At 32.9% G+C, this 15,396-nt stretch overlaps 4 protein-coding genes across 4 annotated transcripts in view; 3 read left to right on the forward strand and 1 right to left on the reverse strand.

The window, feature by feature from the left end:
- LOTGIDRAFT_161023 (hypothetical protein) overlaps window positions 1–3,248 on the forward strand; it is a gene marked incomplete at both ends in the record, with an annotated part of 11,019 nt that extends 7,771 nt beyond the window's left edge. Inside the window, 3 exons of the mRNA XM_009056266.1 lie at window positions 1,959–2,161; window positions 2,734–2,889; window positions 3,156–3,248. Of these exons, the coding sequence (XP_009054514.1) occupies window positions 1,959–2,161; window positions 2,734–2,889; window positions 3,156–3,248 (452 nt within the window). The remainder of the gene's footprint in view (window positions 1–1,958; window positions 2,162–2,733; window positions 2,890–3,155) is intronic.
- Window positions 3,249–4,211: 963 nt separating this feature from the next.
- LOTGIDRAFT_232250 (hypothetical protein) lies at window positions 4,212–6,580 on the forward strand (the record flags this gene model as incomplete). The annotated part of the gene is made up of 4 exons (XM_009056267.1): window positions 4,212–4,642; window positions 5,017–5,240; window positions 6,120–6,248; window positions 6,409–6,580. 4 exons carry the CDS (start codon window positions 4,212–4,214, stop codon window positions 6,534–6,536), a joined length of 912 nt encoding a protein of 303 aa, XP_009054515.1. The 3' UTR covers window positions 6,537–6,580.
- A 2,673-nt stretch (window positions 6,581–9,253) lies between these two features.
- On the forward strand, window positions 9,254–11,412 carry LOTGIDRAFT_161025 (hypothetical protein; the record flags this gene model as incomplete). The annotated part of the gene is made up of 4 exons (XM_009056268.1): window positions 9,254–9,840; window positions 9,898–10,288; window positions 10,785–11,022; window positions 11,150–11,412. The coding sequence occupies 4 exons, from the start codon at window positions 9,254–9,256 to the stop codon at window positions 11,410–11,412; spliced, it is 1,479 nt and encodes a 492-aa protein (XP_009054516.1).
- Window positions 11,413–12,486: 1,074 nt separating this feature from the next.
- LOTGIDRAFT_161026 (hypothetical protein) lies at window positions 12,487–14,277 on the reverse strand (the record flags this gene model as incomplete). The annotated part of the gene is made up of 2 exons (XM_009056269.1): window positions 12,487–13,508; window positions 13,698–14,277. The coding sequence occupies 2 exons, from the start codon at window positions 14,275–14,277 to the stop codon at window positions 12,487–12,489; spliced, it is 1,602 nt and encodes a 533-aa protein (XP_009054517.1).
- Between the last annotated feature and the right edge of the window lie 1,119 nt (window positions 14,278–15,396).

Below are 15,396 nucleotides of genomic sequence, written 5' to 3' on the forward strand. Positions count from 1 at the left end.
ACAAGTCAAGGGCAATAACTCAAAATCCGTTCATCGAAAATGCTTCAAGTTAGAACTTGTCCGAGATCTTATCAATTCCAATGATCACACCAAGTTTCATCAGAATCAGTTGAAAACTGTAGCTTCAATCCTGCTCACGAACTATTTTTAACAGATATTGACGCGTTTTTACAAAGTCAAGGGCGATAACTCAAAAACCATTCATCGAAAATGCGTCAAATTAGAACTTGTCCGAGATCTTATCAATTCCAATGATCACACCAAGTTTCATCAGAATCTGTTGAAAACTGAAGTGTCAATCCTGCTCACGAACTATTTTTAACAAATGTTGACGTGTTTTTACAAGGGCAATAACTCAAAAATCGTTCATTGAAAATGGGTCAAATTTTGTCCGAGATCTTATCAATTCCAATGATCACACCAAGTATCATCAGAATTGGTTGAAAACTGTAGCGTCAATCCTGCTCACAATTTATTTTTAACAAATTTCAACACGTTTTAACTAAGTCAAGGGCAATAACTAAAAAACCGTTCATCGAAAATTGCGTCAAGTTAGAACTTGTCCGAGATCTTATCAATTCCAATGATCACACCAAGTTTCATCAGAATCTGTTGAAAACTGAAGTGTCAATCCTGCTCACGAACTATTTTTAACAAATGTTGACGTGTTTTTACAAGGGCAATAACTCAAAAATCGTTCATTGAAAATGGGTCAAATTTTGTCCGAGATCTTATCAATTCCAATGATCACACCAAGTATCATCAGAATTGGTTGAAAACTGTAGCGTCAATCCTGCTCACAATTTATTTTTAACAAATTTCAACACGTTTTAACTAAGTCAAGGGCAATAACTAAAAAACCGTTCATCAGAATTGCGTCAAGTTAGAACTTGTCCGAGATCTTATCAATTCCAATGATCACTCCAAGTTTCATCAGAATCGGTTGAAAACTGTAGCTTCAATCCTGCTCACTAACTATTTTTAACAAATTTCAACACGTTTTAACAAAGTCAAGGGTAATAACTCAAAAACTGTTCATTTAAAATGCGTCAAGTTAGAACTTGTCCGAGATCTTATCAATTCCAATGATCACACCAAGTTTCATCAGAATCGGTTGAAAACTGTAGCTTCAATCCTGCTCAGGAACTATTTTTAACAATTTTCGACGCGTTTTCACAAAGTCAAGGGCAATAACTCAAAAACTATTCATCGAAAATGCGTCAAGTTAGAACATGTCCGAGATCTTATCAATTCCAATGATCACACCAAGTTTCATCAGAATCGGTTAAAAACTGTAGCTTCAATCCTGCTCACAAACTATTTTTAACAAATTTTGACGTGTTTTTACATAGTCAAGGGCAATAACTCAAAAACCGTTCATCGAAAATGCGTCAAGTTAGAACTTGTCCGAGATCTTATCAATTCCAATGATTACACAAAGTTTCATCAGAATCGGTTGAAAACTGTAGCTTCAATCCTGCTCACGAACTATTTTTAACAAATTTCGAAGAGTTTTAACAAAGTCAAGGGCAATAACTCAAAAACTGTTCATCGAAAATGCGTCAAGTTAGAACTTGTCCGAGATCTTATCAATTCCAATGATCACACCAAGTTTCATCAGAATCGGATGAAAACTGTAGCTTCAATCCTGCTCACGAACAATTTTTAACAAATTTCAAGGCGCTCTAAGTCAAGGGCAATAACTCAAAAACCATTCATCGAAAATATGTCAAATTCGAACTTGACCGAGATCTTATCAATCTAAAGCATCACACCAAGTTTTATCAAAATCAGATAAAAACTGTAGTCTCTATAGTGCTCACAAGAAATGTTGAACGACGGACAGGGGCGACGACAATATACGACCATATATTCATGTGGGCGTATAAAAACTTAAAAACAAAGAATTTTATGACTGTGATTTTTATATTTAAAAGTTACTTGCTTTTTCTTTTTAGGTTATGTTGGCAAACCTGATCTTGTCTTAGCAGGAGATGGACGTTGTGATAGTCCTGGCCACAGTGCCATCTTCGGTACATGTTCCCTTATGGATGTGGATACCAATCTTGTTCTGGCATCAAATGTTGTAAAAGTGACAGAGGTAAAGAACTCGCACAACATGGAAAATGAAGGACTGATAAGAAGTTTTGCTGATCTATTGGTAAGATATATCAAATTAATCTTCTGCAGACTATGAGACAAGATAAAGATAGCTTGCCAGGCTACTCGAGGCTAGGTAGCATGCACCCTCTGGTAACTTTTTTTTTGGAAAATAATATGGCATAACGCACCCATCACAATCATGATATACTCAATTCTTAGTCTTCCTTTTCAAAATGTTTCCAAGCTAAAAATTGAGCAAGTTTCTAAGAATTAAACAGCAAAAGCCCTAATCAAATATTTTCTTATTTTTTCAATAGGGTTTATCTGGGGTAATAATATAGTACTTCACCAAGTTTTGTAAATATCACAAGAATTGTGTTCTGTTTAATATTCATTAACTAAAAATGAATAAACAAAACATATTACCACGGCAAACATGAATAATAAGTATGTAATGATTACCACAATACATGTTGCATGCATTCAGCATATACCAAAAAATGATAATAGGCTTTAAAACTTAACATTATTTTTCAGTATGCAGATGTCAGTGTATCTACCCTTGCCACAGACAGACATTCTCAGATTACCAAAACAATGAGAACCATGTATCCACATATCTGTCACTAGTACGATGTTTGGCATTTAGGAAAGAGCCTAGGAAAAAAGTTAACCAAAGCAGCCAATAGAAAGGACTGTGCTGACTTGCAGCCTTGGGTCAAATCCATCAAAAATCATCTGTGGTGGTGTGCAGGCACGTGTGATGGAGATGTCACTCAACCTAAGGTAGGAATTCTAGTACTATTAAAAAAACACATCATATTATAAACATATAAAAAATCCCTTTAACAGAGATGTTATATTGAGGTTCAAGATATTGCAATATTTTAAAAGATGAACACTGTATCATGTCATTCTTTTGCACGTGGTTTGAATACTGGATTCTTATTATTAATATTTACCCAAATATAATGCAGTAATTTACTACAGCATTAATTACCATCAGTCTGCCTATTCCTCAAACTTAATTTCCAATCTTACTCTCATTTCAGGAAAGGTGGATGTCAATCCTTCGACATATAGTCAATAAGCATGAATGGCATGTGGCAAGTATGTATACAGTAGGAAATGCTGACCCCAGATGAAGAACGCAGTAAAGATTGGCTTAAACCAGGGTGCCCTTCTCACAAAGCCTTACAGGCCATTGTTTGTGACGAGATTCATGAAGGACATTGAATCAGTAAGTAATCGCAATAATTGAATTCACCAAAGCTAAAAGTAAAATTTTGTCTGTCTGTATGATTATGTAAGATGCTGTTTTCAAGTTCATGAAAAGTGCCTTGATATTAAAATGAAATTTTTGTTTTAGATTCACAAGAACTTTGTAACAAGGGCATTGTAAGAGTTACATGTAAAATTCAAATTCATGTGATAACATGCTGATTTGACATGCACCTAGACTTAATACTTAAACAGTCCAATTATAATCGAACCCAAATTTCGTTCGGTTTTTTAAATACTACAAAAGGGCCTAATCACATTGTTAAAGACAAACTGTCAGCTTGAATTTAAAAAAACAAACGAAATGAAATCTGGGTCTAATTTTAATTAGACTGAGTACTTTAAGCTTGTCTTGTTTTATGACCTTACTTTCACTCACCTCATGGAGACTTAGGTCCGTATTCACAAACGTTGATTCACATAGTCATCGGTTAAGCCTAATCAGTGAAAGTAGTCAATGATTAGTGGAAAACTTTAGTTGGTATTCTTGAAAGGTAAAGTTTAGCTAGTTAATGATTATAGAAATGTAAGAATTAAGTTAGTCTATGATTAGGTTAAACCACTGCTTAACAGATCTTTTGTCAATGATGTTGTGGGCCCCTTAAAAGGAAGTGATATAAATCACATGTTACAGTTCAGTAGAAATCAAAATTTGAGTCATGAATGGAATTAAAAAAAGGGAAAGGTCGTTGAACTGGTCAGAAGAAGAGAAACAAACATTAATTGACAATGTAAAGGTACATATTATTGACATTGAAAATAAGAAAACTGATGGAAATGCCAGCAAAAGGAAAGAAGCTTGGTAAAAAGTTTTCACAAATTGCTGCATGGTACATGGCCAGGCTAGATCTGATATTAGAAATCTGAAAGAAATGTGCAGGCGCATGAAGGACCAAGCAAAAAAGGAAATCTCAAGTCATCAAAGAGAAACCAGGAAAACTGGAGGAGGGGATCCACCAAAAGTATTGTCACCTTTGGCAGTATTGATGAAAAACCTTATTCCAAATGAATTCATCCAGAGGATCAATCCATTCGATGATGATTTTGACTTGGCATGTGGCTCTCAAAGACGAGTTGTATCACCAGTGACACAAGTGTCAGATGATGATAACAGTAACAATGCTACAGTAAAACGAGTGAATGAGGAATCTGTGGATACCATATATAATATTGATGACAGTGACAATGTGTTTGACATTGATGTTGAATCACAGATTGAAGATAAAAATGACAGAAAAGAAACAGAATGTCCTGTCGAGTATGTTTTTGTTTTTTTTTACATTGAATAAATTAATTTTGGATTGGAAGTTAAAGAATGTGAGCTTCAAATGGAATCAGTCCCTTACATCTAAATGTGAACTTTGGTGTGGCAGCAAATCCTGAATAACATAAGTCGCGCATCAAATATCTATTGAATAATGAAATTGTACGCAAACTAAACATCTGATTTCTATTGTGAGAAGTAATGCAGGATAATGAAATCAGCTTTCGAAGTATTATTATCAATTTTTTTGCTTTATTAAGTCGCAATGAATTATATTGTGGATAGAATCAGAATCATGATCAGTTTTAAAACTTGTTAAACATATTTGAATTCGATCATATTAAATATCATTATATATTTATAATTAGAAAACGGTCTTCATTTGGTTCAGATAATTCAATATCAGCATCCAAAACGCCCAAGATGGATATAGAGGGCACTATTCTGAAATTTTCTTCTGAAGAACACCAGTTGAAGATGGATATTATGAACAAAGAACATCGAGCCAAAATGGATTTATTCAATTTGGAAAAGAAGGTAGCTGAATCATTACTAAGAAAACTGACATCATCAGAATACAGTACCAATACATGTAGCCCTACTGTTGATTGTGCAGAATAGTTTTCTTTTTTTAAGAATAGTTATGAATATGAAGGTGTTGGCATTTATGTTAACTTTCTTGAGATTTTAAACAATATAATGGCAATACCTACTTTATTAGTATATCAGATACCTAACTTTATTAGTATATCAGATACCTAAGACTACATTATTTGTAACGAATATCTGGTATTTTAGTTGGAGATCAAGGATATCCATGCCTTCGCTACCTTATGACTCCGTTAGCTAATCCGACTACGTGAGCTGAAAGACGTTATAATTGAAGTCATGTGAAGACAAGAGGAATAATAGAACGATTATTTGGAATTTTCAAACGCAGGTTTCCAGTTCTCAGACTGGGGATAAACACATTATGAGAGGGTATTGATTTCTATGAATAAATGAATAGTGTTTAATCTTTGTGTTGACTTTTTTTTATATTATCTTAATAGATCCAGATATTCAATTGCAAACTTTGTATAAATAATTTGATTTTTCTAAAGACAAAAAAAAATTACGCAACAGCTAGGTTCTACCACTAATCAGCCCTAAAACTACCCCTCTGGTGTGATTAAGTTTTCACCTCTTTTAATAACATATTAAACCTTAATCATCTTTCGAGCATACCGTTTTAACTTTAGTCATTGATTAGTTGAATTTTAATCTATGACTAGCCTTAGTCGGCCTTTGAGAATACGGACCTAAGTGTGTAGAATATGTATGTTCACAAATTAACTGATGTAAAGCTCGTCGAATTAGTGACAACATAATTTGTACAATTGTGAGTGTATATATCAAAACTAGACAATGAAATTGCTTTTTTTTTACACATTAGCTTTTTTATTCTTAAAGCATCAATTCCGTTTTGCAGGTGACAAAAGATTCAAACTTCAGTGGAGCAAAGGTAGCCAAGATTTCATGGTGAGGAAAGTCAAAGATCCCAAGGATTTTACATTCAGGGAGGAGCTCATGGAAGCCACTTTAAGCAGACTTGTCCAGGGTAAGGATATATTTCTTTTCTTTCAGACACAACATTACAACATTTTGATTGTACAACTGTTTAAGATGTGAAGCAACTAAATCTGAAAGAACGTTTTTGTTGGAGGTGGAGGGGGGAGATATTTCAACATTGTATCAATTTTTTTTTCTTATTATTTTAGGGACTGTTCCCAAAGACGGTGCCAAACCTGTACCAGAACAAGCAATGAGATCCATAGGCAAGAAAGAAAAACCAAACAAGTTGGAAGCCATACAAAATCATGTCACAAGATTCCACAGAATTTGCTAAATTAAAATGATAATTGTGTAGAAAATAAAAGATACAGATTCTAACATTTTTTATTACTTAATTGTAGTCAAATCAATGACTGTTGCTTGTGCAAAAAGTAACATAAGCGAACAAGTAAAATAAATTTTAGCATAACAATAAGAATTCATAAATTTAAAAAACTTTTTACCCTTTCTGACAATAGCCAAATTAGTTCACAAAAAAGATAAGAATAAATGTTTGCAAATTCTGTTTTACATCCAACAAATAGAAGAGGGCAAGTGTCATTTGTGTCACGCCATGTGTTATTCCTGATCTAGAAGATGGACTGGGTCTCCATTCAATGCAGCATGAAATCCTTCATAATTTCCGTTTACTTCTGGGAACCTTTTCCTTATAGCCACAACTGCACAGACTGGTATTACCTTTCTACATTTCTTACCAAGTTTGCCATATACCCACCAGGTGAAGCTTCGATAGGCTGTATATCTGTACAATCTATAAGAATAAAATTAAATAATTTAAAAACATTGCAAAAAACATTTTTACACTGAGGGGAACCATCTATCATGGCATTATTTATTATCTGTGCAGGTTTTAAATTTTTTAAAATTTTAGCCATCATTTTTATACGCCCACATGAATATGTGGTCATATATTGTCGTCGCCCCTGTCCGTCGGTCAACATTTCTTGTGAGTACTATAGAGACTACAGTTTTCATCTGATTTTGATAAAACTTGGTGTGATGCTTTAGATTGATAAGATCTTGGTCAAGTTCGAATTTGACATATTTTCGATGAACGGTTTTTGAGTTATTGCCCTTGAATTTGTTAAAATGCAATTTGTTAAAAATAGTTGGTGAGCAGGATTGACTCTACAGTTTTCAACCGATTCTGATGAAACTTGGTGTGATCATTGGAATTGATAAGATCTCGGACAAGTTCTAACTTGACGCATTTTCGATGAACGGTTTTTGAGTTATTGCCCTTGACTTTGTTAAAACGCGTCGAAATTTGTTAAAAATAGTTTGTGAGCAGGATTGAAGCTACAGTTTTCAACCGATTCTGATAAAACTTGGTGTGATCATTGGAATTGATAAGATCTCGGACAAGTTCTGACTTGACGCATTTTCGATGAACGATTTTTGAGTTATTGCCATTAACTTACGAAAAACGTGTCAAAATTTGTTTGTGAGCACAATAGAAGCTACAGTTTTCAACCGATTTTGACTTGGTGTGATCATTGGAATTGATAAGATCTCGGACAAGTTCTAACAAGAGATATTTTTGATGAACAGTTTTTGAGTTATTGCCCTCGACTTTGAAAACACGCGTCAAAAGTTGTTTTTTGCCCTTGATTACAGCTGTGTGATTTAATTGTTTGTTGTATTTGGGTTATTGATATTGATTTTTAAAAATTTTGTAGAATTATTCAGCATGAATAATTTCTTCAATATGAGAAAATTCGTACTTTAGTTACTAAAGACTGGTTTATTATTTCTGACAGCTGCCAGTGGGCGTATGTTACCTTACATCGCAAGCTATCTTCATGAGAATTAGAAACCAAATTTACAATGGAAATGTTGGCCTTAGAATGTCTTTGAGTTGTTAAAATTATTAACATTTATAAGTGTTCTTTAAATTGAAACACATTTCTCTCCTTGATGGTTCAACCCAAGAAAGTCACTAAATTTGGCTGTAAATTTCTGTGTGTTAATATTTATATTTATATTTATATATTTTATATATATATGCAAATACATTCTTAGACCCACAGGGACAGAAGCTTTTTCAGGCTGATAATTCCATTCTTGTGAAGAGAACGGACAAAACTTAAAAAAAACTTTTTAACTGAGAGTAGGATTTTTATGTTCCTATATTTTGGAAACTACAATGGTCATATTTACACAAAATGTCAGTAGATTTTTGGTTATATAAAAAAAATAAATATAACAAATAAACAGACCTATTAGAAAGAGGATCTCTCAAATCTTCAACTACAACTTCTTTCAAGAAGTCCAGACAAGCTCTTTTGAACAAGTCAGTGTTTGCAATAAAGTTAGTCCCAGGTTCACAATCTTAAATTAAACCAAAAACATCGTTTTCCAGTAGTATGTGTACATTACCTTATGCCATTTTACCATTTGCCCATTGTATGTACACTACACCCCCCTTTACCATATTCCTATATTTTGGAAACTAAAATGGTCATATTTACGCAAAATGTAAGTAGATTATTGGTTATATGATAAAAATAAATATAACAAATAAACATAACTATTAGAAAGAGGATCTCTCAAATCTTCAACTACAACTTCTTTCAAGGAGGCCATTAAAATTTCCAAAATAACAGGATCCAGACAAGCTCTTTTGAACAAGTCAGTGTTTGCAATAAAGTTAGTCCCAGGTTCACAATTTTAAATTAAACCAAAAACATCGTTTTCCAGTAGTATGTGTACATTATCTTATGCCATTTTACCATTTACCGGTTTTACCAAATTGACCATCCGGTGTATGTACACTACACACCCCCCTTTACCATATGCCGACTTACCATTTCATATACTTAAAAACCTAAACACCCTACATTTCATAAATTCTTTCACTAAAAAAGACCTAAACTCCCTATAAATTTTTACACCTATACTCCATACATTTCATACTCTAAAAACACCTTCAATCAATTTCCTACATTCCATCAAAAAAAAAAGCATATTAAAAATATTTAAACCTTAAAAATGGCAAATAAAATATTAGATCCAATCTGTAGATTATACGATCCGATTCGTTATTCATTTAACAAGAAAAAAGAGGATTATATTATCATCTCACCGACAGTTGGTTCTAAATTCCAATTGAATGATGGTGGTAGAATTAGTTTCGAAATAAATTCATTATCGAATTGGTTGCTTCTTTCCGATGCTTATTTCAGATGTGATTTCAAAATTAAAGATGGAACTCCCAATGAAAATCGTGTACCACAAACAAATACAACGTTAGAAAACAATTTCTTTCCATCTTTATTTAGCGAGATGGTTTTGGAAGCTGATTCAAATCCAATACAAACAATTAAACACCCTGGGGAATTCGACACAATGTTGAAAACAGTTTTCTATCCTAAAGATTTCGATTCAGTCTCAGGTTGGATACCCGATGTTGGGGATGGAAGTGTTTTAAAAGAACCGGTAGGAAATCTTGCAAATGATGCTGATTTAGCTAGAGTGAGAGTTGTTGCTCGAAACACAATAGAAAGAGTAGCACGAGCAGCTAATCATGGTTTCGAAAACCGAGTACTTCAGTATAATAAAGTTGTTGAGAATAAAAGGTGGGGTAATTACGTAAATTGGAAATGATATCCTTTATTCGGTCTGTTGGAACACAGAAAGGTTTCCATAGGGTTACCATATAAAATTCATCTACAAAGAGAAATCAACGATAATAAGATATTTTTTGGAGAGATTGGTTCAGATGCAAAATTAGAAATAACGAATCTCCAACTTTTCATACCCGTAATAACGCCATCAATTGAAGTCGAAACGAGAATATTCAACTCATTAACTAAAGATATTGAAATAGCTTTTCTTCATCGTAACACGGTAGGCAGCATGACTTTAACTGGAGAATCCACCACGTGGCCAATCACTAACACTATTAAACCAGCAAGATATATATTGGTTGGTTTCAAGAACTTAGCAGATTCTCAAACGAATAACAATAATGTCTTTAGAGTGGCAATGAACCAAACTCAAGATCGTATAATCCCTAAAGTTCAAGTAAGATTAAACAACGATAATTATCCTAACCAACCTTTAACAATTAATCCAACCACAAAGGATTATAATGAATTGTATAGAAACTATAAAAACATGTGTGAATTATTTGGAAATCCACCTCAGTTTGAATATGTAGATTTTGCACTTAATCATCCAATCTTCTGTTTTGATCTATCAGCTCATCAAGAAGATCTTTTCAAAACAGGAGTGAACACAAATATTTATATTGAAAAAACACAAGGAGATGTGACCGGGTATTGTTTACTACTCGAAGAAGCAAAACATCTAATTAAAATAGCAGATAGAAGAATGATAAGAATTGAGTAAAAAATACACCCTTAAAAATGAAACCAGAAACTTTAGTTATGAAAATAATAGAAGCTATTGAAACAGCTTCCCCAAGAAGACGATATAGACTTAGAAAGAATTGACGCGAACGCAAAAGAAGGTGGATTTTTACCTTTCCTTCTACCTTTAATATTTGGTGGTATTGCAGCGGCGGATGCAGCTACTGGAGGAATATCTGCCGCAGTCAAAGCTGCCAACGCAAAGAAAGCAGCTGATGCTAAAGCCGCTGAAGAACGTAGCCAAAGGTTTAGGAGTGGGAGATATGATAGGAACAATAAAAGAATTTGGAAAAAGATTTGGCGAAGAAACCAAGAAAACTGTTAAACAAGGATTAAATAAATTAGTAGATAGTATTGACACGGGAGAAGTCAAAGTCAAACATAAGGGTAATGGAATATTTTTAAAAAATATACACACTGGAGAAGGATTATTTCTTTCAAAGTATAAAGGAGAAGGAGAGATTTTTAGAATAAAATAAAATAATAAAAAATGGGTAAAAAATTAATCATTCAGAAATATTTCCTAATAACTCAATGTTCATGTGTATATGCGGTAGTTCCGGTTCTGGGAAAACTCATCTCACTTTTAACATGTTGACAACACCAAACCTTTTAGATTTCGATTCTTTGTATATCTACACAACAACACCAGAGCTATCGTATTATCAATTCCTCAAAGCTTTAGAATATTTACCAAAGAAAGACGTTCAAGACCTATTTCAATATTACGAAGAAAACGAAGAAGAAGTGGAAATAAAAGATATCATAGATAACTAAATCGAAGTAAAGAATCTTACGAAAAATGTTAATGATCTAGACTTGTCTAATATTGATAGCAAACGAAAGAACTTAATATTGTTTGACGACTGCGTAGCGCAAAGAAATAAAGCTGTTCAACAAGAATTCTTCACGAAAGGAAGACATCACAACTGTCACTGCATATACCAATCCCAATCTTTTTACGGGATGGATTCTATGTTCATTAGAAAAAATGCAAATTGTTTTTTATTATTTGAATTAAACGATAAAGATTTATCTCAAATCATTCAGTCGATAAATCACGGAATGGATAGAGATGCATTTAAAAAGGTTTGTAAAGCTCAATGGAAAAACCCAGATGATCATGGATATGTATTTGTAAATACTAGAAAACCTGCAGGTGAAAGAGTTATGATCGGCATATGTTAATTTTTTTTTTAAAAATGAGTAGCGATTGGAATAATATTTTAAAAAGAAATAGAGAATATATCAAAGCTAAGAATAAAATAAAGACCCAAGTTGAAAATAACAGATTACAACAACTCGGATTAACAGAAAATCTACAAACTCTATTTCAACCCATATTAAAATCTCAAGGGGATATTAAAAAGAAATTAGCTTTAGAATATAAACCACCTATAGAACCCACACCTCCTATAGAACCTCATCACCCCAAAGCGATTGAATATGATGGTATTATAATTAGGACATTAGATGATATAAATCGTCTTTTTTCAAACCCTGACCCAGATTTACCAAAGAGCATTTCACCATTCGTTGATAATCAAGGTTTATTGTTTAATGGATTTAGAATAATATTTAGTCCAAATTCCCCTTTATTTAAAATCGATACAAAAGACTTTATATTAACATTAACGAGAGGATTAATAGATTTAATGAATGGCGAGGATGTTGGTATTGCCGATTATAAGGATTTAGTAGCATACTCAAAATTTCTAGATGCAATAAGAAAGTTGGGACCCGAAACAAGAAGATCGAAAGAAGTTAAACCATATATTTATAGAGCAATTGAACATGATGATGAATACGAAGTTGACGAAGTGGATGATTATGTTGAAGACAACAATTCAATCACACAAGATATAGACGATTTCGAAGATATGGGGCATCTGGACAAGGTATAACATTTTTATCCGATAATAATGAAGAATTACTTAATAGATTAGAAATAATATTAGCGGCTTTTCTCTTCACTAAATTCAAATAACTTCTAAATTTTTTAGTTTGTTTTTCATTAGGAATAACTATTCCATCAGTAAAACTCTTTCCCCATGGTTTATCAAATTCATTCGTTACATCGTGACCACTAGCTAATCGAATATAATCGTCTACCTTAATCTTATATTTAGAGTATCCCTTAAACGTTTTCTTTTCTTTTAAAACACCATCGGAAGTTAGAATAATATTGTATTTAACTTTTGGCGCTAAATATAAACCAAATATGATTCGACCATCACCGTAATCATTCTTTCCTTTACAATAATCATTTTCGGACACCAACCCAGCTTTATTTAATTTATCCCAATTTTTAGAAGAAGTGTATAAACTATCGGTATCGGTATAGTATATTTCCGGCTTATAAAATCCATCTATGACGTGAATAAAATTGTTCATTATTCTTTTACTGTGAGATAATATAAATGTACCTAAATGAGTGGGTGTTAATCTTGTAGAATCCTTTGGAAGAACAAACTCTTTTTCTTCGTCATTAATCTCAACAATGTATTGAGTCTCATTTAGTTTGTCATACTTCTTGACGTGTTTGTCGTAATTAAGGCGGAAGGTTTCTTCATTCCATAAATGCAATGAGGTATTTCTATCCCTAGATTTACCATATAAGGAATTATCTAACAACTTCATGCAGTTACTGGCAACCACATATCCTTCCTTTTTGTATTTATTCCTTAATTCCTTCAAAATTAAAATATAATCTCTATAAGGTGGAGTTTTAAAATTTTCTTCGTATACTATACCATCTAATATCTTGAGTATTTTACCACCGGCTTTAACTATTTCTTGAATTTCGACTGATGTTAAAACGTCTGAACAGAAACCATTTCTGAACCTGATTTTACTCCCAGTTTCCTTCTTACCTATTCTATTCATAAAACTGATATTATCTTTAGCTGGTATGGGTTGGAAGAACATGTTGGTGGGATATTTAAACCAGACTTTTAATATTGCCGTCCTAGGTCTGAATTTCTGCTAATTAAAGAGCTTGACAAATTTTTCATTTTCTTCTGGTAGAAACGGTCTTGCACTTTCAGCTTTTGGATATTCACCTTCTGTCATAGCAGAGGCGTACAACCCATTAACGTCAAATGCCATCAGTTTAGAATAGTCCAGCTCTTTGAGTTTAGCGTGAACTTCCGTTTTATCTTTTGGGTTAGCACTGTATTCTTTGAATAAATCTATTATTCCTTCAGTGTCACTTTCTAAATACTCCATTAATATATTACAAATCTCATTCATTTTATTCGTTTTAAATGATTTTCTGTTAGCAGAAACTCTTCCTCCTTTAATACTTTGTCTGATAAAATATCTTATAAAAGGATGAGTATGTGAATAAACTTTTTCTATTTTTTCTTTTTCGGTGTGTTTCGGAACCATTCTAGTAGTTTCATACCATTCTTCTTCTACCATTTCTTTATGGTAATGATATAAATAATACCAACCCTTTAAAGATAAAGAAGGAGCCGTTAGATTGTTGGAAATATTCTGAAATACAACTTCTTTCATTGCTTGATTGTATTTGATCAAACAAGCTTCGAGACATAACGTATCTCTTTTAGCGTAAGGTTCCCATTCGTGTCTAAAAGATTCCCAATTATCTTCGGTGTATTTAACAATGTCTACATTCATTATTTTTCTTAAATTCATCGGTAGATTGGATGATGCCGCCAAACTAGATTTTTCATGTTGTTAGGAACAAGATTATGTACATAACTAATTATGCTCTTCGTCTTCTTAGGACCGTTTTATAAATAGAAGTTTGTACAAATCAATACAAAACTCGTTACGTATTAACTTATGTCATATAAATACATTCTCACCAAAACGGCCTTCTTAGGACCGTTCTATAAATAGAAGTTTGTATTTCACGTTAACAACGACATATAATTACATGAGTAATCAGTTGAACACTGAATTTAAAGTAATAGTAGTAATGATAAATCAATACAGACTAGCTCGCAGCTAGAATATTGTCACGTTACAACTTCTACCATATATGTTTCAAAACGGTCCTAAGAAGACCGTTTCTAATAATAGAAGTCGTTTGCCTTATACTACACAGCACGTGCTAGCCTATAATATGACAAATCATCGTGACTGTGTTGGTTTCACATGTTTGTTGGTTTTATATTGATTCAGTGATTTATGGCAATTAAATCACCTTATTTCCTAAATGTTTCCTCCTCTGGATTATTTCTTAAACCATGTTTAATATTTGAAATCATTCCAACTAATTTTGAAATTGGAAACGACAAATTTTGAAGTTTTGTGTAAGAAGTTTGGCAAGTTTTCGCAATTTTCTGCTTCTTTCCATAACACACGAAAAGCCTAATCTCACACGAGTAGAACGTGAAGCGTTAAACTTACTTAAGAAAGACAATAGCATTGTTATTGGAGGATATTCAGACTCATACGCTTAAATGTAGTCTGGATATCATAACAGAGTAATGTCCCTTTAAGACGAATTGACCAAGGCGGTCGTTTAGTCCTATTCTATGATTTAATCTAGTCCGCATGTCTTGAAACACTGCTGTGTATATAATGTTTAGTTTACAATATAATTAATACTTTAATGAAGTCTTCTCTGTTATAACATGTTCACCAAAGAACATACCATGGCGCTGCGAACGAAACAAAAGTAATTTTGAACTGTAAAATAGTGGGAAAATAAACTTTTAGTCACAAATTTATTTTGACGAAAAGATGAATAACAAAGATGGCTGCCCCCATGTAAAAACCGGAAGTGTG

This window comes from Lottia gigantea (genome assembly GCF_000327385.1).
Source record: "Lottia gigantea unplaced genomic scaffold LOTGIsca_27, whole genome shotgun sequence".
Lineage (NCBI taxonomy): Eukaryota > Metazoa > Mollusca > Gastropoda > Lottiidae > Lottia > Lottia gigantea.